The sequence below is a fragment of the Phacochoerus africanus genome, chromosome 6 (genome assembly GCF_016906955.1).
Source record: "Phacochoerus africanus isolate WHEZ1 chromosome 6, ROS_Pafr_v1, whole genome shotgun sequence".
NCBI classification, from domain to species: domain Eukaryota; kingdom Metazoa; phylum Chordata; class Mammalia; order Artiodactyla; family Suidae; genus Phacochoerus; species Phacochoerus africanus.
The window spans coordinates 120,639,922-120,666,525 of record NC_062549.1 but is presented as its reverse complement, the minus strand read 5'-3'; the positions used below and the strand labels follow the sequence as shown (position 1 = coordinate 120,666,525).

The 26,604-nt window shown below is 35.9% G+C and overlaps 1 protein-coding gene across 2 annotated transcripts in view; it reads right to left on the bottom strand.

Moving 5' to 3' along the window:
• The window catches only part of DPYD (dihydropyrimidine dehydrogenase), a 787,163-nt gene that overhangs the window by 408,630 nt on the left and 351,929 nt on the right, over positions 1 to 26,604 (bottom strand). For both annotated transcript variants that reach the window (XM_047785224.1, XM_047785223.1), the window contains exon 11: positions 11,888 to 12,098. In XM_047785224.1, the coding sequence (XP_047641180.1) occupies positions 11,888 to 12,098 (211 nt within the window). The remainder of the gene's footprint in view (positions 1 to 11,887; positions 12,099 to 26,604) is intronic.

The following is a 26,604-nucleotide window of genomic DNA, read 5'->3' as shown; positions in this document are numbered from 1 at the left end:
ATTTATTCATTTATCCATTCATTAGGTGAGCCCTTAAGACTGTGCTGGGTACTTTAGATTAAAATATGAATAAACTACCCTGCAGGCCTATTGTCAATAAGACTCAGAATATATAAAGTGTATAGAGTGAAGTAGAAGAAGGGCTGGAGCCAGACAGGAGACACATACTTAACTGTGTGTTCCCTTTGTGTGTGAGTGGAGCATATTTTATCGACGTGGCCCTTTTTATTTATAAGATACCCACCAACTTTAAAATAAAATTCACATGCTTTAGCCTAATGCTAAGACAGTTTGTGAATTAGTAATGATGTGTTTCTCCACCTTTCTTGTTGTGTGCCACCTGATCTAGCCAATTAAACTACCCCTAGTGCATATCCAGTCTGTTCACCGTGATGGAATGTGTCTTTCCTGTCTCTGTTGTCTTCCTTCTCTAGGACAAATACCACTGCCTGCCTAAAACCTTCTTTGATTCTTATAGCTGGAAGTCGTCTCTCCACCCTGTGCGTGATGCTAGCAGTTTATCTATTTCTCCTTGAGTCACTTTCTACCTAATGGCATTTTTATTTATGTGCATTTTTCTCCCTCTATTAGACTGCAAGCTCCTGTAGACAGGGACAATGTATTCATTTTTGTGTACCCAGGAGAACCGAACACAGAATCTTGTAAACTTAATAAATACAGAATGAAAGAACAGGAAATAAGGTCCCACAAGTAGGTAGAAGGGTAGATTAGGAGGGTGTCAAAATTAAATTGAAGCATTTGGTTTCAATCCCACAATCAGGGGAGAATAATTTTGGATTCTAAAGTATGCGAATAATGCAGTGATATTGGTGATATAGTAGCTCGTTTGGCAGCAGTGTGCAAATACAGGGAAAACACTGGGCCATATTAAACAAAATGGATTGTCAATATGCTTTTTAGAGGGCTTGGAAAAATCACTGGATGTTCGCTGAAAATAATATGCTTGACTCTTATCCATGCATTTGCATGGAAAAAATAGTTGTGTAAGTAAAAGTCCTTTGAACATATTTTAAAGAGCTTCATAATTAAAGCAATGTTATAAGAACGGCTAGCTTGGAAAAAAGGTTGGCAGTGGTTAACATTAGAACATAAAGCTTGGTCAAGACCTCTGAATATACGTTCAAGTAAGTGCTGGCTTTCTCCTGCAGCAAGTTTGGGACACCTAGTAAATTACATGTGAATATTACATTTGAATTGGGTATCTTCCATATTTAGGGGCTATATATCAAATGCGATTTAATGCAATTTTCCAACTCATAAAATTACAATTTACATTTATGCAGGTCAATGTCTAATTTAGTTAAAGACTGTCTTTTAAATAGGTATATTGTTATTTTTAATGTTGTGCTTTGAGACAAGGACACAAATGAAATATAATTAACAATAGTAATCTGCACTACAAAATACATATTACTAAGACCAGTGCTATGAAATCTACATCATTGCTTTATAATTTGACTAAATTTTACATCTAGAATTTACATTTCACAGCAGCTTAGTGTACTCTAACATCTCATAGGAATATAGGTTTCAGAATACACTTTTGGGATGCCATAAGCAAATTGGTAATTAAAAGAAATAATAGTCCATGGTTAGTAAAACTCTGGACATGTATTATATCCACTCTATGCTGAATAACATTTGGCTACATTTTAAGATTTCTGTAATCTGAAACAATTAGGCTATTTTTCCATTTTCTACCTTCTTTCCCCAGCAAAACTTGTTACATGCCACTGCTCTACTTCTTGTAAGTAATCTTTGATTTGATGAAAAAGTACTGATTTATCCACTGTCTCCCTGTAAGAATGCATATGATATCAACCACTAGTGAAACCTGGAAAATAAAGATAAGGGAAGGCTCTGAACAGAGCTATTCACTGGGGAAACAAACCTATTCCTATGCAGTTATTAGAGGGAAGTAAAATAATTACAGAAATATCATGTTGTGCTTCAAATGGATGTCTAAGGCAGTTGTAAGTGATGTGATGTTGATTCCAAATCACTTTCAACACTCTTATCAGTTTGACCTCCCTCCTCATCACCTCCACCCTTTAAAAATAACTCCAAAGAAAAACTGTGCCAAAATTCAATTATATTGGATAGTTATTCTACAGAAATGCCGGTACTTGCTTTAGATTCCACCACTTTATCCTCGCTCTGCACAGTGTATTTTATAGTAGAAAGACAATAAATCTTTAAGCCAAAAAAAAAAATCTGACAATTAGAGCAGTTTCTATTAAAAAATGTACAGTTCTACTATTGGTTTCCTGAGAATGCTTTTTTCCTAAAATATAGTTAAAAGAAAGGCACTGCCTAGGGGAGACTAGAAATGATTTATTCTCATCACTGGGCCAACCCCCATACAGAGGATATATCAATGTTTATTATGAGATGAAAAAGGAGCATCAGGAGTTAATTAGTATTAAGAAAAGGGGGAAAGGTAAAGGACTTTGGACTAAAACTGTCTTAATGTCATATCTTCCTAAAATATTTACCACCTGAAAAGCAGGTACATAATAAAAGCTGATTTTTCTTCTTCGTAATATGGTAGGTGAGACTCTTCTAGATTCCCAGAAATGCCACATGTCCTCTTCTGTCATACTTTCAAGAAGTTGTTATCTAAACTATAAGGTACAACGGCTTTCATTCACTAATCCAACCAATGAACAACCACTGTTTTAGGCACTATGTTATGACAGTGAAAAGACAGACAAACAATATATAGTGATTCCTAATGTCTCTTTTTAATCTAAATGTTCTGAGCTCTAGTCCTATTTCCAGCTGTTGAATAGATTAGCAAATCCACATCAAATACATCACCATTTCCCTTAAATCTGTTCTACCTGCTGCATTCGTGAGTTCTGCAGGCATTATGGACATCTGATCAGATCACCATGCTAGACACTCGATATTCACTCTATCAATCAGATGACCAAATTCTGACTGTCTTCTTAAAAATACATCTTGCTTCTGAATGTTCTTCTGCAGTTCTATCTCCTTGACTTTAATCTGGACCTTCATCAGCAGCCATAAAAACTGAAGGAAACAGTCTTCTACTGGGTTTCATCCATACTGCTCTGTCTTAATCCCAGGCCATCTTTGCCAGCATTGCTGCCATCACGGAGCAGCATCTGCCTACACCACACCCCGATGCCTCCTCCATGCGTGGAAACAATTACTGCTCTAACACTCATGGTGTCTCTTTGTATCTTACCTCTCTTAAAAAAGCTGAAGTGAGTAATTATAATTAGTGGACCTAGAGGAAGAAATTAGGCATGTATAACTCACCCTTGTCACGCACAGGTTGTCTCCCTTCCTTAATTCTGAAAATCTTAGAGGAGCACCTTCCCAAAGGGGACCTGCATCATTGGATCATACCCATGACTGGTGAATAACTTTGCTTATTTCAGGCATTCAGTGCTAGAAAACATACTTGCCTTTGATAGGAACCATCTCAAAGGTGATTTCAGGGTTTCTGACTCTCAACAATTTTAAGAATATTACAAAGGGTTCAAACCCAAGCAGAAAGAAGGAAGATCCAGCCCCTACTAGAATTACCTTATCAACATAATGATCTCTCCCATATTTAAACCTCCCCATTTGTCACTTGGGCGTCCATAGGGTAAAATTCAAAACCCCTAGCTTAGCGCAGGAATTTCCTAAGTCCATATAAATTTACAGCCAAATTTCCTGCCATCTCAACCCTCCCATTCTTATCTTACCATACAGCATCTGCGCCAGCGAAACAGAATTTCTCATCATTGTCTGGTCACCTGAGGCCATTCTTCAGCTTGTACTTTGTGTATGATATTCCCCCTAACAGAGAAAGCCCTGAAACCCAGTCCAAGTATTATCTCCCACTGGCATATTATGCTGCAATGTAAGCACTGACATGCCCGTTTCTCTCATTAGCCACCAAGTCCCTGGAAGGCAAAGATTCTCTTTTACTCATGTTTGTATTCTTAGCACCTGGACAGTGCTTATAATATATCTGAATATTAAAAAATGTTCGCTGCATGAAAAATAATGAGAAATGAAGAGACAAAATCACAAAATTAAAAAGTTGAATTTTAGAAATACAAATGAAAAATTCAGACCTTCATTTATAAAGATGAGAACATGCATGAAATAAGTAGGCTGATGACAACTTTCTAAAGACATGCTGTTTTTTTTTTTTTTAATATAGCTTTTAAAGTTGACTGTAAAATGACGACTTAATCTAACAGTGCGGTGTTGAGCAAGTTGCATAATCTCCCTGTGGCTCCCTCCCTTCCACCCCCATTCCACCTGGTAACTCCTACACAATCACTCAGCCTTCAATTTACAGCCCACTTCCTCTAGGAAGCTTCTCTGAACCTTCAGACTGTGTTCTGTGCTTCCCTAGGACTCTACACTTCCCCCAGCACAATTTATTGTAATTGTGAGTCTCCCTGGTAAACTGCATGCCCAGAGGAGGCAAGGTTTGCATTCGCCTTTTCACTACTTTATTCCCAGAACACAAACCAGTGCCTGGAATAGCAGCCAACAGAAGTTATTAGCTAAACAAATAAGCCTGTGAAATTAGGAGTCTAGAATGTATTACCTCTTAAGTCCTTTCCAGCATGTTTGGAAACATAGGTAAGGAAAACTCCAGTGCACATTATTGTATTATAACATATCCATAGGTGACACGGGACTGAAAGCTTGGTTTTTCACTATCTTATTCACTCTTAGCTGTATTTATCATTAGTGAGCCCTACCTCTGAGGTTTGAGCCATCAGTAAGAAAGTTCCCTTATCTAGCAATAAAATGCGGTATTTTTTATTTTTATTTTTTATTTATTTTTATCTTTTTATTTTTTTGTCTTTTTGCTGTTTCTTGGGCCACTTGGGCATATGGAGGTTCCCAGGCTAGAGGTCCAATCGGAGCTGTAGCCACCGGCCTACGCCAGAGCCACAGCAATGCCAGATCTGAGCCGCGTCTGCAACCTACACCACAGCTCACGGCAACGCCGGATCCCCAACCCGCTGAGCAAGGCCAGGGATCGAACCCGAAACCTCATGGTTCCTAGTCGGATTCATTAACCATTGAGCCACAAAGGGAACTCCGAAATGCGGTATTTTTTAATCTGTTCTTTGAAACTATCTTGTAAACGTTTCTGTTTACAAAAATGCATACAACAGGGAAAATCTGACAATTATGACACATTCTCAACTCGGTACTCCATTCCTTGCCTCTCCTCTTTATTTTTGGTAGAGCAGAAGAGGAATTATGAAAGCCGAAGGCCACAAAAAAGTGGACAATTGTTCAAAGAAAAAGTTACTAAATCTCTAAGGGCCACCAGTGGCTTCTGAAGAAAGTATTTTATGGCTTAAAAATGAAATATGATGGTTAAAAAAGGGAGGGAAGTTATTAAAATCCCTTCATGTTCCCAATTCCATTAGCAGAGTGACATGTGAGTTACATTTTAATAAGGAGAAAAAACAAATCGACAATATCAATGCCATGGGTTTTTTAAAGCACAGATGACTATTATCATTGGGCACCTGACTCATCTAAAAACTTAAAACATTTTTTTTCTAGTCCCCCCCCCCACTATCCCGATGATTGAGGAAAAACAGGCACATTTGAAAACCTCTTGAACATCCGCATTGTTAACCCATGGCCTGCACCCCTTCTCAGTGCAGGGCAAGCAAATCAAAACTACACCCGAAGCTAGTTTGTGCAGAATCTTTGATTTACCCCATGAGGTTTTGAAAAAATGTTAGAGGACCTTTGAATAAGAGGAAATGGGAAGCAATTTTCACACAGCGCCCCCCCCCCCCCCCACCAGTTGTTCCCTCATGGAACCACTGGCAATTAATGCTCTCAAGGGGGTGGTTTCTGAGGGTCGCATTAAAGGTTCAGAAAGAGTTGGGCCTTGTGTTTCTTATTGTCTCTAGTGAGATGAGCAGGAGAGAAACGTAGGCACTGGGTGAAGCACATAAACTCTTTACTGGGAGGGCCACGCACTCCCTGCTATGCCCAGACAGCTGGCCACCTCGTCGTCTGCTCTCCGGAGCAGTGCTGTGCAGCATGATCCCGAGTCGGTTTTACTGCACCGTTCATCCTATCTTTCCTCCCAAAACAAAAGCTTTCCATCTTAGTTAATCTCATCCCATGATTTTCAAGGGCTTTAAAGTTCAAACTTAGCATCTTCTAAAGTACTTCTCTCTTACCTTTTTAAGAGAAAATGAGAACCAAACAAACCAAAAATTCAACCTAGTTTTACCATGTTTTACAGGAAAAACACAGACTCTAAAGATATCCTTTGCTCTTTAAATACCTGATTTACGAAAACTCAAAGTAGAAAATTTCTAACTGCTAAGAATTAGCTGAAAGAAAATTCCTCTTAATGGTATGAAAAACACCAGAACCGATAATAAAACATCTTTAAAACATATGATACAGTTAAAAACCGTGTAGTATTTTTTCTGCAAATAAAAAGAAACCAAACAGAGGAAAGATTTTCTCATTTAAAAAATCATAAATTGTAAAAGCATCTGCTTTACTTATTTACAAAGACATGTTAACAGAGCCTGCAAGGTCCCAGATGAAGTCTTAATTTTCAAATGCTTTTATTCCTAGACAACATTTATACCCTCATAAGGATATAATACAACCCAATTTAATTGTTAAAATATTATTTTGTTACACAAGAGAAATAATATCTAAAGCTTTAGAGATGCTTACCTACCATATATGTGCTAGACATATATTTAAGTGCTTTATACATATACTATTCACTTATTTATTATTAAAATAATTCTAGATGGTAGATACTATAATTGGCACTCTTAAAAGATCAAGATCATGAAGTACAAAGAGAATAAGGGAGCCAGGTTTCCAGCTGGGCAGCCTGGTTCCCGAGCCTCTGCTCTAAGCTGCTATATCAGGCGGACTCTAATTAAATGTCATATTTATTGGATTATTCTCTAACATTTCTGTTTTCTAAAAAAAATAAGCCAAACTAATACCATGCAGGAAAAAAAATAACAAGTAGGTGTATTAAGATTGATAACATGAATCCAGTCAAATCGTCAAATATATACTGTACATTCATTACGGGCACAATAACATGTTGGCTACTATTGGGACTACAGCTTACTATGAAGTACAGTCTTGGCCCTTCTGGGGCTTACAATCTAAGTGGAAGATAAATTATGGAAGGTTCTGGAAGACCAAAGCACACAGCTTTTTTCAAAGTGGCCATCACAGAAGAATGAGAGGATGACTGTGATGCAGTGAGGGCCGAAGCACAGAGGTCAGGGCACAGGCCACAGCGCCGTCCTTCAGGGTCTGAAAGCCTCTGTCATCCAGATACCCGGGGAATTTGAGGACAAGGCCCGCTTTTAGTACTTCCACGGCAACAATGAAACTGTGAGGTCAGTGAAAACAGTGACAGTTTCTTCCTTATCAATTCCAAATGAACAGAAAAGACACGCACACTTTCACAACTGGCAGTTTGGTTCCAAGCAGAAAGAGAAGGGAATTAAACGAGGAAACGTCTCTTAAATTTGACATCGTCCAAACAAACTAAAAGGGAAAATTTAATTCTATAAACACTGATGTTGGTGTTCAGAAGATGAGGAAACTTCCTATACTACCAAAATCTCTATTTTTAAAATAAACAAATCAATGTTTTAAAATTTCCAATGAAGGGAAATATCTGTGAGCAGACTTGCAAAATCAGTCTCGAACAATAAAACCTGAGTTTAATGTGACCTGTAATCTCACATAGTTAGTGGGAATGGATGAGAATTTTGAAACGGTGGGACCACTTTGAATTTTTCCCAGGAAAGATATTAAATAAGGCTAAGATTTTATTATCCCAATCAAATTAGAAATTGGACACCACACTGCCTTTAGCATTTGGGACAGTTGTTAATGAAGGATTCAATTAAATTGTCCTTATAATAAGCACACGTATATTCCACGCACAGGGATGTGGAATGTGTAGTCTTTTGTTCTTATTTCCCACTCACTGCTCCAATCCAAAATGAAAGACGGAAATAAAGTAGAATTAAGTAAATTAATGATGATTACTTATAATTGTTACAAGCCTTAGGAACAATGAAATAATTAGCAACTGTAATCTAAAGATATTATCCAAATTTGTTTTATAAATTTGACATACCTATCTTTTCTATAAGCTATTGAGGCACTTACTATTTTTACAACATGAAATAATTCTTACAGATATATTGGATGCTTAATGCTAAATAAAGTTATTTTATAGTCTTCTTTGTGAAACATAAATTAAGGGAATTGCAAAAATAAAACTGTATAATGGAAAAAACTAGGATTAAAAATTTAATCTTCAAATTTTTCAATTTAGTTTACCTTTATAAATACATATTATTGATATAATTGATACATTACAGGTGTTTTCATTTAGAAAACATTGACAATGTTGAAAGCATAAATCATCACTGTTCTTTATCTGTACTCTGTCAGGTTTATTTCATTCCTTGAATTCTTCCGCATATATTTATGCAACACATTCACCGAGGACTCTCTGAATTACCTACTATGGGATCCACCCTGTACTAGACACTGGGAGGAAGAGTTCAACAGGGAACAGTGGAAAGTAAAGCTAAGTATATGGAATACATAAAGTCATTGCTGAAGTTCCCAAGGACTAAGCAGTAGAAACGTCATCCTGTTGCAGAGGGCGCACCAGCGAAGTCAACGAAGAGGAGGACTGCAATTAGATATTTGACCCTGGGGTACCACTTCGCGTTGTGGTGACAGGAGAACTATGGTACTATTTACAGTAAGAGGAAAGTCGAGAAGAGATCTGCCTCAGGGAAATTTGATGAGGTGGTCCTTCCTTTGCGCGTATCTCTCTAAATGCATCATTTACTCAACACAAGAGTTATTTGTCTGCAGGTCTGTCTTCGACCCCAGTCTGTGAGGTGGTTAGGTACAAGTTATGCCTCATTCACCTTTGTTCTCTCCAGCATACACCTTGGTATCTGACATTCACTGGAAACTCAGTCAGTGCTCATTACATGCATGAGCATAAATACAGGATGAAATGTCTTCTAAGGCATGGAGAGTGGAAAGAGGTTTCAGAGTCATTTTACACAGAAGTGCAGAAGAGCCTACTGTAAGTCTAGCTAGTACTTGGCATATAGAAGTTTGCTAGGTATTTCTTACAGGAATTAATGCATGTGTGAATGAAGGAGATTATCAGTTCAATGAAGGAATAAATATATTAAGAAGAGAAAGTAAGCTAAATCTGAACTTTGGAAAACTAGAGAAAGAAAAGCAGTCAGTGGTAGGTAGTGGAAAAGTAATAGTTAGAAGAAAAAGCAAGAACATGGAGTGTCATAAACAATAATAATGTTTTACAGTTTCACTTCCAAACCACTTTTACATTATTTCATTTTAATTCTGACAACAGTCCTGAGAGGTAGGGAGAGACTGTTTTATTATCCTTGTTTCTTTGTTTTCTGTTTTTTAATAAAGGAAGAAGCTGAGACCCAGAAAGGTTAAGTGACTTGGAAGAAAGTTTTCTCAAATAGGAAGAAATGTTTATTTAACACTGTCAAATTCAGAAAATAGAATAAGGACTGAAGAGACATCACTGACTTTGGCATGAAGTTCATTGGACCCTGTGCAAAGAGAGACTGGAAGGAGGGAGGAAGAATGGTAGAAAGGTAGGTTAACATTTTAAGAAACAGGTTATAAGTAAATATATTAAAATATATAGTACCACCTATGGAATAATCACAAAGGCACCGCACATAAATCACATCACCTGGGTATCAAGTTGGGACAAGATTCAGAGCGGAAGAAAGGGACATGGATATTTTTCTCTTCTAACCCAATGGAGAACTCGCTTCCTAAGAACTGATTTTCACCACACTGGATACATATGTTCACATGAAAGTTTTATGACTTTAGTAAATTATTCTTTTAAGAGTTCAAATACCATTTGGGTGAGAACGTCTTGATCAACTTTGAACAAGTACTGATTCCCTCTACCATTTTAAAAATGTTTTCCATTCAAAAAACAGTACCGAATATATTTAGAAAGCAGGCGAGGCATGGATGGAAGCTCTTTCACATTCCAGCTCTTCCGGCTCCCATCTAACTTGAAAAGTAGCTCTTATTAATGTAAATATTGAAGAGCCCTGGTAAAGCAAGTGATTTTATTTGAGGAATATTTTCCCAGGCAGTTTGTTTTTCAGGTCAGGAGGAGGAGGGAAAAAAAGGAAAATGAAACATTTTTTCTTGATTTCTCTAATGTATGTGGGATAATGCATGTAGAACACTGGAAGTAACATCCACAAGGAAATTCTGGAAGAAAATACACACATAAATTCTGAAGTGACTTTGTCAAATCAACACAAATCAAATTCTCTTCTACTTCGTATTTTAAATACTAAGTTAAATCTTTCACTCTTCACCTACACGTAGGAGCACAAGCTTTGGAAAGCTGTTTTCTATGATCTGAGCCACATCTACTTAAGTTTGCTCAGGAAAAGATACATTTTTCTTAATATTAGAGTTGTCAGTTGTAGAACATAAATTTAGATGGGTAAGACACATTAATTTTTGATAGGCAATTAATAGAATTGAAAATCAAGTATGATTCAACTTTTACTCAGTTTTTTTGTGATATGCATAGTAATAAGAACAGTATGATTTTTTAAAAATAATAGAATGCAATTTGCCCCTTGTTCTTTTTTTCCCTTCCTGAGTTCATCAATGAATAACAAACCACACTGAGACTATGTCTACATGCCACATAAATGTCTAGATGAAAAGTGACAAATTCAGGCCATCATCCAGCTATTTGAAAACATTTATCTTGATGACATGAAACATCTGGATGTTTCCAAATACCAAGATGTTTGATGTCCTGCAGATAAAATATCCTGATGAGTGGTTAAATTTTTTACTTATCTGTTGCATAAAAATGCACATTTCCATGCATATATCTCTTCCTGTTCCAGATATGACATGTAATTTTATCACGGATATGGTAGGAAGTTACAGGATTTGTCAGGTTTAGATTTTTTTTGCGGTTGTTGCTACTGTTTTTTCTTAATGACTCTCCGACCTAGAGATACATCTTTCTTTTATTTTCCTTTCGGTTAATAAAAGAGTTAATTGTCATTGGACAGTGTGTAGTAAAATGTAAAGGACTTGCAAAATGAAGGCAAAGAGGTCCCTAAGCTTTTATCTACAATTGGCCACAAAAACACTGTGTGTGGGGAAAACATAACCGCTAACACAGCCTTAGCTGATGGGCTTATGATGCAGTTGGACTGCTATATAAAACGGATCCTTTTCTCATTATCTTTTTTAAAGCATTTGGTTATTTCCTACATGTCCATTTATGCCATTCAGATGAAATGACAGGCGTTCAAACTTTCTAATCTGATAATTTTGATGTTTCTAGTGATGGTTTGGCATGAGGATACTAGTAAACATGAATTCTATTGTTGCCTATTCATTAAGTCCTAATTTGCTTGAATCATTGAAGATTGGCTGTTACAAATTCTCTGCCACATTTTCTTGACTCTGGGTCTAACTGAAGTAGAAGCCAGTCTTACAGAGAAAGCAGGGCACACACTATAACAAAGTAAGATAGGTATTTTGATTATAAGCTTGAAAGCAAGATTAATATTCTTTTCCATTTCCACTGCTTTAAAAATAATTCCGTATAAACACTAAATACCATTTCCAAGCCTTTTAAATCAAGATTGCTTGCATTCATACCGGAAGAAGGAAATGAATGTTCAAGTGAAAAACAATTCCCTGAAAGCTGGACCATTATGGCAGTAAAATAACAGACAATTGCATGACACGTTTCAGCTCCTGAGCACTCTACCTTTAGGATCCCTCAGAACTGAGCCAAAGGCACTGATGACCACATCAGCCTTCAGATGGACTATCTGATCTTCATCTTCATTCCAGTTTCCAGTTTCATCCTGTTCTGTGCGAACAAATTGCACGGCAACAATTCTCCCACCTTTAACTATAACCTTCCGTGGGGACAGGAAAGGCAAAAATTCACATTTTTCTTCCTTAGCAAGCTCCACCTAAAACAAAACAGAAAAATTGGAAAATGTTTCTTCTTGATTTAATATTTGACTTTTAACTCAATTATATATGCTAAAGTGTATGATGTTTCAATTAACATGAAATGTTTAGGTGAAATTCTAGAGGAATTCTGTGGAATCAAGAAATAAATAACATTTTTCTTACTTTTGTAAAAACACAAATGAAAATTTTAAGAAAAAGAAGTATGCTTCTCATATCTCGCATAATTTATTTTGCCAGAAAATTAGACACCCTGGTTTTACTTGGTTTTGTGCCCACAATGGGATGTCTATTAAGAGAGAATATTAATATTTAATTATTTACTTATTTTTCCACTTTTTATTCTGGGAAGAATTCAGGTCTTTGTCGATGTTCTCCTAAACAGTATGTTGAGCAATCTTGTTCAAAAAAAAAAAATCTAAAAACATCTTACTGAAGCCGCTGGGGGAGGTGTCAAGCCTCATCCCCTCCCCCATAGAAGACCAGTAGATTCCCAGTTGACAAGTGAGGCTGAGAAAGTTGTGTATGTATGGCTTCACATTCGAAATGTGAAGTTATATCAAGATGGAAAACCTGAGACATTGTGTAACTTGCTCAATGTTGTGATGAAGCCATGGATCCATCTCTCAGCATTCTACTCATAGCTAGCAGTTCCAAAGACTGGAGTACATCAGAATCACCTTTGAGGGGTTGTTAAAACACTGCATGAACCAACCCTCAGAGTTCCTAGCTCTATAGGACTGGATGAGGCCAGAGGATGTGCATTTCTGACAAATTTCTAGATGATGCAATGCTGTTGGTCCAGAAAGGTCACTATTGTGAACCACTGTTGTTTTAGACTATAGCTGACTGTCTCCGAACTTAATTGACTGGTACCATGAATTATCAATAGATTAGTATCATCCATAAGGGAGCAAAATAGATTCTTGGTAAAGAACAATTATTACAATTGTGACACACCCCCTCCCTGCAAAGAGCCATAGCATATAAACAGATATACAGAATATCTATGGCATTAAAATTACAGTATTGGGTAATTAGAAAAAAGTCTAAAATGACTTCTTAGAGGGATGATCTTTTGCGGGGGGGGGAACACTAATCATTACTATATATTGGCACAAACCTATTTTAGTCATTGTTTTATTTAGGATTTTTTTAAAATACTGTTTTGTTTTGTTTTGTTTTGCCTTTTTAGGGCAGTACCTGCAGCATATGGAAGCTCCTAGGCTAGGAGTCAAATTGGAGCTGTAGCCACCAGCCTATGCCACAGCCACAACAACACAGGATCCGAGCCATATCTTTGACCTACACCACAGCTCACGGCAACGTCAGATACTTAGCCCATTAAGTGAGGCCAGGGATCAACCTGTATCCTTACGGATCATAGTCGGGTTTGTTAACAGCTGAACCACAAAGGGAACTCTCTGAATACTGGTTTTAAAGGCTTAAAAATTGTACTACATAAACTATTATTACTCAATTTTTTTTACCTATTTTCCTAAAATCTAGAGATTAGCAATATCAAAAATACTAAATATGTGGGAATTGTGGAAGGTAAAAATATAGAACAGTGGCTCTCAAACTGCTCATGGTTTAGAAAAGAGTGGTAACTGAAACTGAATCAGTTTTGAAACTCACCTCCACTTCTTATTTGGAACAGTTATTGAATCTCTTTGACCTTCAAGTTCCTTATATATAAATAGGGGATAACATTCAAAATGGGAAAATCAATCAATGTGATACACCACATTAAAAAATTTTTAAAAATACCATATGATCATCTCAACGGATGCATAAAACACTTTTGACAAAATTCAACATCCATTTATGATGGAACAAAAAAACTCTCCAGAAAGTGGGCATAAAAGGAGCCTACCTACATAACAAAGGCCATATATGACAAACCCACAGTTAATATCATGCTCGACAGTGAAAAGCTAAAAGCACTTCTTCTAAGATCAAGAACAAGACAGGAATGTCTACTCTTGCCACTTTTATTTATTTATTTTTTTATGATTTTTATTTTTTCCATCCTAGTTGGTTTACAGCATTCTGTCAGTTTCTACTATACAGCAAAGTAACCCAGTTTTGAATATATATACTCCTTTTCTCACATTATCCTCCATCATGTTCTATCACAAGTGACTAGACATAGTTCCCTGTGCTATACAGCGGGATCTCATTGCTTATCCAGTCCAAATGCAATATTTTGCATCTATTAACCCCAGACTCCCAGTCCATCCCACTTCCTCCCCTTCCCCCTTAGCAACCACAAGCCTGTTCTCCAAGTTCTTTTCTGTGGAAAGGTTCATTTGTGCCATATATTAGATTCCAGATATAAGTGATACCATATGGTATTTATCTTCCTCTTTCTGCTTACTTCACTTAGTATGATAATTTCTTTCTTTCTTTTTTTTTTTTGGCCTTTTTTGTTATTTCTTTGGGCAGCTCCTGCAGCATATGGAGGTTCCCAGGCTAGGGGTTGAATCGGAGCTGTAGCCACCAGCCTACGCCAGAGCCACAGCAACGCGGGATCCAAGCCGCGTCTGCGACCTACACCACAGCTCACGGCAACGCCGGATCTTTAACCCACTGAGCAAGGGCAGGGACCGAACCCGCAACCTCATGGTTCCTAGTCGGATCCGTTAACCACTGTGCCACGACGGGAACTCCTAGTATGATAACTTCTAGGTGCATTCATGCTGCTGCAAATGAAATTATTTCATTCTTTTAATGGTGGTATAGTATTCCATTGTGTATATGTACCACATCTTCTTAATCCATTCATCTGTCAATGGACATTTAGGTTGTTTCCATGTCTTGGCTATTGTGAACAGTGCTGCAACGAACATATGGGTACATGTATCTTTTTCAAGGAAAGTTTTGTCTGGATATATATCCAAGAGTTCACCACTCTTATTGAACATAGTTTTAGAAGTCCTAGCCATGGCACTCAGAGAAAAATAAAATACAATTATCACTGTTTGTAAATAACATGATGCTATATATAAAAAATCATAAAAATGCTACCAAAAAACTACTAAAGCTCATCAATGAATTTGGTAAAGTTGCAGGATACAAAATTAATATACAGAAATCTCTCACATTCATATATAATAACTACAAAAGGTCAGAAAGTGAAATTCAGGAAACAATTCCATTTACAATCACATCAAAGAGAATATGATATCTAGGAACAAACCTACTTAAGAAGGCAAAAGACCTGTACTCTGAAAACTATAAGATGCTGAAGGAAATCAAAGATGACACAAACAGATGGAAAGATATACCATGTTCTTGGACTGGAAGAATCAATATTATCAAAATGAATATACTACCCATGGCAATTGACAGATTCAATGCAATCCCTGACTAATTACCAAGGGCATTTTTAACAGAACCAGAATAAAAAGCATTTAAATTTATGCATAAATACAAAAGACCCTGAATAGACAAAGCAATTCTGTGAAAGAAAAACAGAGCTGGAGAAATCAGGCTCCCTGACTCAACTATACTGCAAAGCTACAGTCATCAGAACAGCATGGTGCTGGCACAAGAACAGAAATATAAATCAATGAAACAGGATAAAAAGCCCAGAGATAAGTCCATGCACCTATGGTCAATTAATCTACAATAAAGGAGGTAAGAATATACAATGAGAAAGCAGTGCTGGGAAAACTGGACAGCTACATCAGAAAGAATGAATACAGAACAATAAGTGGTGCTGAGAAGAATGAATATAGAACGTTCCCTATCACCACACATAAAAACGAACTCAAATGGATTAAATATCTAAATGTAAAACCAGATATCATAAACAGGCAGGCACATTTGACATAAATCACAACAAGATCTTTTTTGACCCACCTCCTAGAGTCATGAAAATAAAAACAAAAATAAACAAATGGGACCTAATTAAGCTTAAAAGCTTTTGCACAGCAAAGGAAACCATAAACAAAATGAATAGAAAATTTACAGAATAGGATAATCCATTTGCAAACAAAGTGAGTGACAAGTGATTAATCTGCAAAATACAAAAAAAAAACTTATGCAGCTCAATATAAAGAAATTCAAAATGGTCAAAAGATGTAAACAAACATTTCTCCAAAGAAGACAGACAGACGGCCAAAAAGCATATGAAAAGATGTTCAACATCACTAATTATTAGAGAAATGCACATCAAAATTCCAATGAGGTATCACCTTATACCATTCAGATTGGCCATTAACAAAATGTCTACAAAAAATAAATACTGAAGAGGGTGTGGAGAAAAAGGAACCCTCCTACACTGTTGGTGGGAATGTAAGCTAGTGCAACCACTATGGAACACAGCACTAAGGGTCATTTAAAAAATTCAATATAGAACTACCAAATGATCCAGCAACCCAACTCTTGGGCATATATCCAGAGAAAACCATAACTTGAAAAGATTCATGCATCCCAATGTTCCCTGGAGAACTATTTATAATAGTCAAGACATGGAAGCAATGTAAATATTCATCAACACAGGACTAGATAAAGAAGATGTGGTATATACACAAAGGAATATTACTCAGCCATAAAAAGCCTGAAATAATGTCATTTGCAGCAACATGGATGAATCTAGAAATTACCATACTAAGTGAAGTAAGTCAGAGAAAGACAAATAACATATGAGATCACTAATAAGTGGAATCTAATCAAAAAAGTACAAAAGAACTTATAAAACAGAAACAGACTCGAATATTTTGAAACCAAACTTATGGTTACCAAAGGGAAAATAATGGGGGGGAGAGATAAATTAGGGGGTTGGGCTTGATAAAGATACACTGTTTTATATAAAATAGATGGGTAACAAGGACCTACTATATAGCACAGGGACATTTATTCAATACCGTGTAATAACTTGTATGGGAAGAGAATCTGGAGTTCCTGATGTTACACACTGGGTTAATGATCTGGTGTTGCTGCAGCAGTGGCATTGGTTGCTGCTCAGGTTCAAATTCGATCCCTGGCTCAGGAACTTCTATACACCAAGGGTACAGTGGAAAAAGAAAAAAAAAAAGAATCTGAAAAGGGATGCATATATGTGTGTGTATAAATTATTTACTCTGATACACTCCTAAAATGAACATAAGTCATCCATACTCTAACAATTTTTTTTAATAAAATGGGCAGAAGACCTAAAAAGTCATTTCTTCAAAGAAGGCATACAGATGGCCAAAACACACATGAGAAGATGTTCAACATTTTAGAGAACTGCCCATCAAAACTATAATGAGGTATTGTGTCACACCAGTCAGAATGGCCATCATCAAAAAGTCTACAAATAATAAACGCTGGAGAGGGTGTGGAGAAAAAAGAATCCTTCCTACACTCTTGGTGGGAAGGTAAATGGTACAGCCACCATGTAAAAAAGTATGGGGATTCCTTAAAAAACTAAATATAGAGCTACCACATGATTCAACAATCCCACTCCTAGGCATCTATCTAGAGAAAACTGTAATTTGAAAAGATACATGCATCCCAATGTTCATAGCAGCACTATTTATAAAAGCCAAGATATGGAAGCCACCTAAGTGTCCATTGAGAGATAAATGGATAAAGAAGATGTGGTATATATAAACAATGGAATATTCCTCAGCCATAAAAAAGAATGAAATAATACAATTTGAGGCAACATGGATGGACCTACAGATTATCATGCTAAGTGAAGTAAATCACACAAAGACAAATATCATATGACATCACTTATATGTGGAATCTACAAAAAGGATACAAATGAACTTATTTACAAAAGAGAAATAGACTCCATACACAGAAAACAAACTTACAGTTACCAGAGGGGAGGAGGGGAAAGGGATAAATTAGGAAATTGGGATTACAATATACACACTACTATATGCAAAATAGATAACCAACAAGGATCTACTGTATATCACAGGGAACTGTACTCAATATCTTGTAATAGCCTATAATGGAAGAGAATGTAAAAAACATATATATATATATATATATATATATATATATACACATATATATAATTTATTCATTTTACTGTACATCTGAAACAACACAATACTAATAAAACAACTATACTTCAATAAAATAAATTTTTAAAAAAATTTAAAACTTAATAAAAGGTAGCCCAACAACAAAGTTTAAAAAAAAAAAAGATAATCCAAAGAAATTTAGATCCCTCTTTAATTTTCTACAAAATAAAAATGTTTGAGTGATGTCTAGAAGGCAAAATATTCTTTAAACACTTCAGATTACAAAATAACTATGGCTGCATACAGATTTCTGTATCATTTTTGTCACATTTGTGTAATGTAGTGTCATAGCTCATTAATATACACCAGTTTATTGTGTTTCAAAAATGTCAAGTGATGCTAAATTTTAATGATAATGCCATACTTGACTGGCTAACAATGCCAAATGTTTATAGTTTGAATAAATCAATACATGATGTGTATTCATAACAGTACTCTTTTTAGTGGATGGCAGATGTAAAGTCCTGAACTATGCTGCACAAACTGGAGTATGTCTCAGACCGATTTAGGGACTATTTTATCCCATTCTACTCTTCTTAAACATGATTACTTAGGTAACAGCTATTATCACCTGTAGATAAGCTCATATACTTTTTTGACAAATTTGGCATTGAATTCAGAAACAAAAATGTTCTGAACACTATAAACAAATTAAAGCTTTGAACAATTAAAATAAGATGACCAATGATTTAATGCTTGAACATAGACTTTCGTAGTACTCTTACCAGGGCTTTCGACTTTTGAGGGTCTAAAAACTATGTAGAGTCATGAACATGAAGAAGGAGTATTTTAATATCTTAAACTCACATCACATTTTTCTATATGTGTCCAGGTTGACAACTCATATTCAAATATTTAGTAGTCATACCTGCTATCTGACAGTGCATGGAAGTCAGCAGATACGAGCATTGGTCCCCAAAGAGATTATTCTAAAATTCTGCTTTTGAAACTTGCAATGTTATTTACTCTCTAAAACATGTAAGATGAAAATATTGAGTAGCAGACACACATCACATCCCCTTCTGTTATTTTGCTACTGGGTACTTAGATTTTCTTTTTACATAAAAGAGGGGAAAACTTTTATTTTTATTTTTTTTTAGTCTTTTATTTATTTATTTATTTATTTATTTATTTTTTAAAAATATTTTTTAAATTTTTTTATTTTTATTTATTTATTTTTTAATTAATTAATTAATTAATTTTTTAAATTTTCCCACTGTACAGCAAGGGGGTCAGGTTATCCTTACATGTATACATTACAATTACATTTTTCCCCCACCCTTTCTTCTGTTGCAACATGAGTATCTAGACAAAGTTCTCAATGCTATTCAGCAGGATCTCCTTGTAAATCTATTCTAAGTTGTGTCTGATAAGGCCAAGCTCCCGATCCCTCCCACTCCCTCCCCCTCCCATCAGGCAGCCACAAGTCTCTTCTCCAAGTCCATGATTTTCTTTTCTAAGGAGATGTTCATTTGTGCTGGATAAGAGGGGAAAACTTTTAAAGTTATGTTGGAAAGACAGGACTTCAACATATGTAATTATTTGAAAAGTTTTGATATTATTTTGAAAAGGAACTGAGATAATAAGATTTATCTTAGTCAATAGGGGAATATTATGAAAATGAGAATTCAACGTAATTGAAGTTTTATATATATATATTTTGCTTTATAGGGCCACACCCACAGCATATGGAGGTTCCCAGGCTAGGGGTCCAATCAGAGCTGTAGCTACTGGCCTACACCACAGCCACAGCAACACGGGATCCGAGCCGTGTCTGCAACTTACACCACAGCTCACGGCAACGCCAGATCCTTAACCCACTGAGCAAGGCCAGTGATCAAACCTGCAACCTCATGGTTCCTAGTTGGATTCGTTAACCGCTGAGCCATGACGGGAACTCCTGAAGTTATATATTAAGTGAAATATCCTTTGAGTTATTTGTGGACAACATAGGAATTTATTTTCACTATTTAATAAATCTGTCTGACAAGACAAAAATAATAATAAATACACTTACATAGCAGAAGTGCTTTATGTATAACTCATTCTAATTTTCACATAGGAGATACGTTATGAGACCTATATATTAGCATACATTATTTTTAAGGTATTTCTCTTTGAACTAACTTTTTTCTCCTTGTTGTTGTTTAAAAGGCCAATAACACACTAGTTATTATCATGATTTACAGATTTATCATCAATCTCAGGCACCTTGCTACTTGCTGGACTCACAACCAACTTTTTCTGGGAAGATGTATTATTTCCTTCCTACATAAGAGAATCTGAGACTCAGAGAAACCAAAGGTATATGAAGAGGTGACAAAGCTTAGCTAAAATCCTGATAACGGCTAAAACGCAATTTTGTGGTATTCATTTTAGTCAAAGGCAGCGATTGTAATATACTTGAAAGGATGAGACTTTATATGGTTCTAGTTCTTGAATCTCAAAACAAGGTTAATTGGACTGGAAAGGATCTAGCCAAAGGCAAATTAAAGGTACCAAGTTGGCTGGATAAAGGCTTCCATCAATGGGAAGAGGAAATTCAAGCTTCCTACTTCACGTAAGTTTAGAGGTACTATAGAATCATGAAACACAGGAACCTATGATGAACTTATGAACCCAATATTGTAAGCGATTTAACAGAGACTCTTTGAATCTAGAGGAAGATAAGTTTAGAACAAAGTACTACTTCGTAAAGCAAATAGTAGAGAAATAGAATGCACTATCTCGGGATATGAGTGGAAAATTAAAGTAGAATTTACATACACTTATGTGTTAGACAGTAAATTCCTTCAAAAACCTCTTTAAGTACAGAAAGACTTTCTTACTTAACTTTCCATGCCCAGTGTCAGAAGTGGCACTCAAATGTTTAACAAATGACGACTACGAGCAAATGAACATTCATACAGATGCCTGGCAAATCAGGATATACTCCACCCAATATGCCACATGGAAGGGCATGAAGTGAATTTCAGCCCTGTCAGTATGTATGCAAATGACTGGCACCAGTAGACGCTGAATAACATTTTGTTTACCGAGATGAGTAACTGATGGGAAAACCCAGAGGACATTCAGGCTAACAAAATGACAACCAACTAGGAGTATTTGGAGTCAATGGCTACTAAACACCCATTCCAAAGCGAGGAACACTGAGCATGCAGAAGACATGCTTACTTGATTACCTGGCCAGAGCATCCTATGCTGTGAGTTCGAAATCAAAAAGCAGATGGTGCTCCTCCTCAGTTGTCAGTTACACTGCCATGAGAAAACGGTGGACCAAACTGACCACTGGTCTAACCTCATGCCTTAATATTGTATTGTTCAAATTAATCAGCCTTCTGTGCTAATTAGTTGCCAGATGTCAGTGTTACAGTGCTTTGGAATACCTAGTGTGTGTGAATGATCATTAACAATCAGCAACTCCGTCAGTTGGGTATATGAACACTTCTGTTGATAGCACACATATTTATTTACTTGTTTGGTGGAGCCTGTTGTAATGAAGGACAATGGTGCATCAAGCAAACAAACAAATGTCTCTTGACTTTTTCTCCACTAATAATTTTTTGGCCGTGCCCATGGCATGTGGAAGTTCCTGGGCCAGAGATAGAACCTGTGACAGAGCAGGGACCAGAGCCACTGCAGGGACAATGACAGATCCTTAACCCACTGCAGCACAAGGGAAGTCCATCTCCACCAATAATTATTTAAGGGAATAAAAGAGAAAGCACCTATAAGGTTCCATTTTTGAGGTTCAATAAATCAAATCGTTACTTTCTTTTCATACTGTATGAAGAAAATGAAAAAAATTCTTCTCCTTAGCTTTGATTTTTATCTTCATATTCAGGGAAGATATGTGGTTGACGCTGAGTGAAATAAAAATAGAGTGCTATAGCATGCAATAATGATCATCATTTTAATGATTAACTTTATGTAATGTGATGATTTGGTCTGATTAATATTACAGGCATCATACTGTGGAAATTATGAAACAACTTAATTTACTATAATTAAAAGCATGATGTCAACTCATTTTTAGATTGCATATAGGCAAAGTAAGCATAGGTTATAAACCATAATGAGCAGACCTTGAAACCAGCATATATTAAATTCTAATTGCCAAAGTTTGAGAAACGATATGAAGAAACAATACTTTTTGTAAGGATTATCTTCACCAAGATAGCTAAACACCTCACAAGTTATTAATTCTGTATGAACATGAGAACCTCAGAGATGGTATTTCAAATAAAAATTGTTGGCTAGTCTGCTTTGGCCGGTGATAATCCCAGACAACATTATCTATTATTTCATCATGGTGAAATTATTCACACTACGCAATAAGAGTCCTACTAACTTATAAATTTTCCAAATTTCTAAGTAACAAATTTGTAAATTTATTTAGCACCTATCATTTACCAAAGTGCTGTTAAGTGACACAGCTAATAAAATAATCCCTACTATCAAAAACCTCATGGAGGCAGACAAAAGCTGTAATTAAATTAGGGGATAACATACAAATACACTCTGTTCTAATGGCACATGCAAGGGAATTTTACACAGCAGCCATACAGGTCAAGAAAGAGCAATCTGGAAAAGGTACAATATAAATTAATCTTGAAGGGTGAGTAGGAATTAAGTACTGAGAAATTCTGGGATGAAACAGATTATCTTCCTTTGGTGAAGGAAGGTGTAGGAAAGTAAAAGAGTTTATCTCAAGAAAGAAAGAAAAGTGACCTGGTTAAATCCCTCTGTAAACATGCCAATGGGAAGCAAACGATGAACCAGCATTTGCAAGTGGGAGAGCCCTTACCTCTGCAAGGCTTTTGGCAAGATACACCTGGTTAAGCTGGGAATGCTCTGGAAAACAAAGCCTGGAAACTGTGGATTTATGGACCATGGCTCGCTCTAAAGAGTCACATAAACCACATAAGTGTCTGAGCATAAACTAGAGATGTTTTATAGTTAAAACAGCTTCCTTTTGTGTAAATGATGGAGCTATTAATGTTACTTAGAGACTTCATTATTTTGGATCAAAGCACACCCTCATGCAGAAAGAAGGGGCCTAGAGAACTGTATTGGTGGTCTTGCACCTCCTCTTGCTTATGCCACATTTCATGTTTATCTGTATCCTTGAAATTATCAGTAAAGCTCATTGCAAGTTATATGTCCAATTCACGTGAGTTTGATTTCACAGTTCAGTGTTCTGGTTATTTTGGTTCCCGAAGAGATAAAGGGAGATAAAGAAAGAGGAAGTAAACAGTAAACTACAGCCATCCAAACTTAAGTTCCTCTTCTTTACTTTAGTCCTAATATATTTTGCATGTTTTTTTGTTTTATTATTTTAATTTTTTTCCGCTGTACAGCATGGGGACCAGGTTACTCTTAATGTATACATTTTCCCCCCACCCTTTGCTCTGTTGCAATATAGGTATCTAGACATAGTTCCGGATGCTACTCAGCAGGATCCTGTAAATCCATTCCAAGTTGTATCATCCAATAACCCCAAGCTCCCGATCCCTCCCACTTCCTCCCTCTCCCCCGGGGCAGATGTTTTTATACAGACTCACAGTCTGTGGTGGAGTGCACAGAAATACTGATATACTTTCCACTCTCTGGAATACACAAGCTAATTGTACAATTATTTTTTTCTTGGGCAAAAAAATCTGCTGAAACTACAAGTTGAGGTTCCCTCCTTTAATACCTCCTATGGTGTTATAAGCATTTGGTTTTTTAACTTTAAGCTTTTAAAATCGAAGAATCTTGAACAGAAAGAAACATGTCTTCACATTAGAGTTGTACTACACACTGAATGCAATTGCCCCTTAACTATTTTGTGTTGCCCTTGAGCTGCGGAAATGCAATGCATGGAATAATTTACAGGCTTAAAGTGCCTTTGCACAGGTATCATAAAATACATCTTTTCTAACAAGAAGAGAGTATTTTTAAACACTACTCATTTATGATTGACAACATTTTCTTAAATCTTACTAGCTCTTCTCACTCATCAGCTTAGATTTTTGCTACAGTCAAGCATTCCTGGCTGTTGCTGGAGTATCTCACAGAATTATCTTCTGCATAACTTTGGTAACTTTGCAGTACCTTCTTCAATCTTCAGATGTCTCTTCATATAAATTTGGTACAAATCAGGATCCTCTGTCTTATTGATAATCCTCTCTGATTCTATAACTTTTCATTGATTTTTACTTTTGGTTTTACATACTGCTCAGTTGTATTTCTTTCTTCTTTCTTTTAAAAAGAGACCAAAGATCAGGAACAATTAACATTTTCCAATCTACTTTTAATGTTCATTGATATTATAGTATAACACATTTTTAAAAATTAAAATTAAATTATAAATAATGAAATAAAACTAAAATACTTAAAAGCAATCACAAGTAATTTTGAGGTGAATGTATGCGTATAAATAAAAATATATTTTGAATATTTCATGTTAATTTAGGATCTTCCTATAAGGTTTTCAATGCCCCTAAAATATTTTATACAACATGTTTCATTGCTCTGTTGCCTTGGATCAAGTGTTGCTCTATACTTTTAGTCAGACCCAAGTTGAATGAGCCAACCCATTTAAAGGTGATTGCGTTTTAACTTGTGGGATGAGTATAAAGTAATAACTACCCTATGTGATAAGGCTGTAGTATAGGAAGCATAAAGAGCTCTAAGATCTCCCAGGAGGGAGAGGCTAATTAAGATGGAACTAAGGAAGGCTTCAAAGAGAAAATGACATTTAGAGCAGAACTTGTAGGATGAGTTTGCCTTGTTAAGAGGAAAAAAAAAAAATCACTTTTAAAAAGACTAGCTTCCTTTGCTTTTACATTAATTCATGTATGTTTTTCTTCTATTTTTATCTTTTAAATTGAATGCATGAAAAATGTGTTTTAAAATAATACAATTATTTTTTTTAATATTTTCAACTTATAAAAATGAAAAGAAGATATTGGAAAACTGAAGTGAATACTATTAGTGGGAGAGGAGCTTCTAACTTTCACATAAAAGTTAATAGAGTAATAACAACATAAATGGTAATAGAGTAATAACAAAATATTATTTAATAAGGCTTGTTGGTGCCTTGATGCTAGTTTAAAATGTTCACTGTTAATGAATCAGTGTCTGTATGTGTGTGTGTGTGTATCACACATATATGTGTATATATGAGAAGGTTGGTAAACCTTTTTAAAAGGTGTAGGGTTTTTAGCTTCACAGATATTCCTAAGTCAACATAATGTAGCCTCCCCTTGGGATTTTTGAACATATTTAAGATTTAGAATATATAATCTTGAGCAGGCACAGGCTATTGTTGGCTCCAGGTCTATTTACAGTCCTTTTTTTTTTTTTCCCCTCTCACCATGTGAATTATCACATGTGGTGCAGAATCCTGACCACTTCATCTGCCGGCTTCTTTGATATCCATGTCTTGAGTGCAGCAGAGTTTATACGTCACCACCTGATGGGGGACACATTAACTGCATCTTCTTTCAAGTGTAATTATTTATAGATAATGTCAAAAATTTCAAAACATATTTGCTATCATTCCATGGAGAGATGAGACCTTCCTGACCAGATTCTGTATCATTCACATATCTTTTATCTGCATGCTCAAATTATAGAACTTGAGGAATAGATGAAACTTGGAGAAGCATATAGTTGTACACTGATTTTACAGATGGGCATTCTCAGACTACAATATATATAACCTAGAACAGAGTACTTCAACTTTTAGGTAATTCCTTTTTGACTTCTCCATTACACCTTCTCATACTACACTGAAATTCCATGCTTTTCAAAAATGTAAACACATACAGATCTTTGGAATGTTGTTCCCACATCTTCATAAATTATTAAAGTCATACTTAGTATCTTAGTACCAGGGGTGTCCCCAACAACCTTTAATTAACGTTGTATGTCTGGGGACAACTGTGTGTGTTTGTTTGCAGGTATCTTCATATCTTTAATCACGCTAACAGGTTTCTGATTACTTTCTGTAAAGAACACCATCTCAAATGAGGTGAAGATGCCAAATATTGAAGAGCTGCTATAAGCATCACTCTTACTGGGCAAAATTATATGTCCCAGCTTATAAAGGTTATTTCCTAAAAATAATCCCAGGGTCATATTTCTTATAATTGAGCCCAAACTAGAAAGCATTAGTTACTGGTAAGAAAATGCAATAGCAATATTTAGATGATTAAAATATTTATGGATATAGTTTTAATATGATCACTTGATATTAAAAGTGTCTGAGGGAGGTCATGCCACATGAATTATCTATTATGGAGTATGCTGTGTGGTACCAGAAGGGTTCAGTTAAAAGGTACTTTTTTTTTCCACATGAAGATACATGATTTCAGAGTTGTAGTAAGAGATGAAAAAATATTTGGCTAATCGACCAGGCAATCTCTTTCTATTATTTTATTATTAAAAACAGTGAAGTAGCATTATCAAAACTGTTGACCTTCTG